The sequence below is a fragment of the Dioscorea cayenensis genome, chromosome 20, assembly GCF_009730915.1.
Source record: "Dioscorea cayenensis subsp. rotundata cultivar TDr96_F1 chromosome 20, TDr96_F1_v2_PseudoChromosome.rev07_lg8_w22 25.fasta, whole genome shotgun sequence".
NCBI lineage: Eukaryota > Viridiplantae > Streptophyta > Magnoliopsida > Dioscoreales > Dioscoreaceae > Dioscorea > Dioscorea cayenensis.
The window spans coordinates 6,642,027-6,645,628 of NC_052490.1; the positions used below are offsets into that span (position 1 = coordinate 6,642,027).

The 3,602-nt window shown below is 36.2% G+C and overlaps 1 protein-coding gene across 1 annotated transcript; it reads right to left on the bottom strand.

The window, feature by feature from the left end:
* Window positions 1-2,179: 2,179 nt before the first annotated feature.
* On the bottom strand, window positions 2,180-3,297 carry LOC120251189 (50S ribosomal protein L7/L12-like). The gene is made up of 2 exons (XM_039259727.1): window positions 2,538-3,297; window positions 2,180-2,443 (listed from the first exon to the last, which is right to left on the bottom strand). Exon 1 carries the CDS (start codon window positions 3,215-3,217, stop codon window positions 2,600-2,602), a length of 618 nt encoding a protein of 205 aa, XP_039115661.1. The 5' UTR covers window positions 3,218-3,297; the 3' UTR covers window positions 2,180-2,443; window positions 2,538-2,599.
* Window positions 3,298-3,602: the final 305 nt, after the last annotated feature.

The window sequence follows — 3,602 nt, forward strand, 5'->3', positions numbered from 1 at the left end:
AAGTATTACTAAGTATACTTTTCTTATATTAAGCATTATTTTTATCAGATTTTATGGTTCATTCGTGTGTATTTGTGCTCTTTTATGCATTTAGAGTTGTGGAGACTAGTTCGGAAAAAAAGGAAGCAAAAATAGATCATGAACGCAATTTTTGAGGGATCTCTTACATTGAACAAGGATCAAGACACAAGTTGTGATTACATGCATGTGGGTGTGTGCCAACCTCCAAAATTGTGCAAATGAATCTATAAATTGGAGGGGCACAAAAGCAGTCACACTCATATGTTCCAACTTGTGTAATTTTTTCAAAAGCTTCGTTAAGTGTTTGAAAAGTGAAGATGCGACGAGATCTACTTCGTTTAATGAATTGATGATGTGGCATGAACATCAGACCCTATGATAGTTTGACGATTAAAGATGCCCTTAATATGTAAAATTAATTTTTAAAAAAAAAAAAAATATTTGCAACTAGCATGGAATGTTGGTAAATATTACATTGCCACATCACCACCACATCAACTGAAAAATCCACATACTATAGAAAACATTATTAATTTAATATTAATTAACGGAATTGTTGCCATGCCAGCGACAAAGTTAGATGCAAAGTAATTTGCACATTTCGATGTAGTTTGAGGACCAAACTGCATGGTTAATTGGGTTCAAGGTTCACAGCGACTACAGGTGCACTTTTACCTTTCAAATAATAATAATAATACATAACATCCACTAGATTTTCCAAGAAGTATAAATAATATCAACTATAGGATGACTGCCTACATCTAGTGCAGTTTTCTCACTGCATTACACTAATGATCCTGAGTTATATGCTTATGAGCTCCAACCATCAAATTCTATTATCTCTCCTATCATTTATTGTCCCAGGTTATAAAAATCAAGTACCGAAAACATGTTAAATTGAACACCACCCTCACTAGTTAGCTGCTACCATTCTGCATAAGTAGAATGTTTCTATCCTCCCAATAAGCAATCTTCCATAATACATTGCCTAACATCTATCTAATCCTTGAGCTCTTTTTATCCAAATTTAAAAACATATAAACATTCATAAATTCAATGTGGCTTTCTTCTATATGGCTAAGTAAGTCTAGAAATAAAACAAATTACTTCATTAGTTTCGCTGAAGGGTTGCTTCACACAAACCATATCAAAGGTAGACAAATTTAAAAACATATGAACATTCATAAATTCCATGTGGCTTTCTTCTACGTGGCTAACTATGTCTAGAAAATAAAACAAATTCCTTCATTAGTTTCGCTCAAGGGTTGCTTTACACAAACCATATTAAAGGTGGTCAAGAAAAAGAAAATACTAACATTTCATTTATACAAGCTTAATAAAAGAATTCTACTGCATTTCCTCTAAATTCTCCAATGTTTGTACATTATCGATAAGTACCCAGTCAACTTGTGTTTTATCCTATCTCATATTGTAGTTTCTAACACTTTCAGTACAAGTATTGGATAACCTGGCATACTGCAATTGTATTCATAAATAGGACAAATCGCTTGAAATTGTCTTTTACAACACTTGAATTGGGGTCACAATGACTATGTGAGCTTTATTTAAAAAAAAAAAAAAATCATGCCCCTAATGCGTTCAGTTCTCTTCAGCAACCATCAACAGTTAGGATCTTCTCTCTAAATTTCAATACATATTTACAAATGAAATCTCGTCAAAAATATTATGGAGGCTACTTTCACAATGAATATGTGAGCTTTATTAGAAAAAAGAAAGCAAACAATCAAATTATCCTTGATCAAGAAATTTTAATAGTTTCAGGGTGTAACTACTTTCATCTATTCATAAGTTTGAGAAATCTTGGTGGATGCTGCAAAATAAGAAAGAAGCAGCAAAGGCTTGATTGCGCATCTACGCAGAAGGCTTGCCTGCATCATATCTGCTCCAAGAGCTTGTTTGTTTTCACATGCATCACTTTCAGCTAATGCTTTGATAATATTAGGATGGTAGCTGATAATATCCATTCATTAACACATACATAAGAACTTGACATTTGATGCACAACTAGAAACCAAGTAACAAAAAGTCAGGTGATCATGAATCAAAGGAAAAATAAAAAAAATTCTTTGGTATCAGCATATTAAACAAAAAAAATAATAAAAATTAATAATAATAATAAACAAGCCCAAAGCAAAGATGAGATCAAATTCAGCACAGGATCATGTTTATTCAATAATAATGTCAGTAACATAATGACCGCAACAATCAGAACCTAATCACAACTGATTCATTTGTTCTCCTTTGTAGCCAATAATCAATCATATGGTATTATTAGTGATGAAAGAGATACAAGGGATCAACTTACAGCAGAGTTTCATATGTGTATCTCCCTGAATTGAATTCAATAGCTCATGAAACAGAGAATTATAAAATTCTCTTCTCGTCAGCTGCAGAGATTTCTCTGCTAAGTGAAAATCAGAACATGAATAAAACAGAGACAAAGGAAACACAGCATTGTTTAAATCAATTTCTGCAAATATCCCACATTCGCTGACCTTTTTTCAATGGTTTCTCATCTTTTTAACCATCATCATCATCATCATCATCATCATCATCATCACTCCAACACCACCTTCGCTCCAACAGCCTTCATTTTCTCAATTATTTGCTGCCCCTCCTCCTTGGACACCCCACCCTTAATAACAACTGGTGTCTTCTCCACCAACTCTTTGGCCTCTTTCAGCCCCAAATCAGTGAACCCTCTAACCTCCTTGATCACCTTTATCTTGGACGCAACCTCGAAAGACTCCAGCTTCAGCTCAAACACCGTCTTCTCCTGCTTCTTATCCTCCTTCGTGACCCCAGCCTCGTTGCCACCCGGAGATATCCCACCAGCGAATCCGGTGCCAGAGTTCATGACGGCGATGACCGGCGGTTCTTTCATCCGGAGCTTGGAGGCGAGGATTGAAGAGAGGTCGGTGACCTCGGAAAGAGTGAGAGAGGAGACCTCGTCGACGAGGCGCCAGACACGGGCAGTCGGAGGGCCACGGTGGTCGGTGGGGTCGAAGTTTGCCGGATCGTAGTCCGCCGGCAGCTTCCGCTGGTCAAAGATCTCGTGCTCCTCTTCTTTCCTAGCTGCTGTTGGCTGGGAGTAAAAGCAGCCGGAGATGCGAATGGCGGCGGTGGATGGAATTGGGCGAAGAAGACGATGGCCGCATCGGAAGAGAGGGTTCATGTTATGAGATTCTGATGGAGGTCAGGTTTTGGTTTTCTTAGGGTTTAGTGTTGCGGTTAGTTTTCTCTGTGAGATGATGATGATGTCTCTTCCTTCATATGATGAAGTCAATTTTAAAAATATTAATTTGTTTTTATTTTTTTATTTTTCATATTTTTCCAAATCTTTATATATTGTATTGATGGTAAATTTGCTCTTCCTTCGTTCTAGTTCGGTTTGGTTTTTTTGGGATTTAGTGTATGTTTTACTAATTCATGATTTTATGTCAAATTTTCTTTTTGTTAACATCCAAATTTTCTTACGAAAAGAAGAGATGCTTATAAGTGGGCTAGAAAAAATAAAGAAGATGGTGGTCATCCCTCTCATTCTCTTTTTATCATTAGCA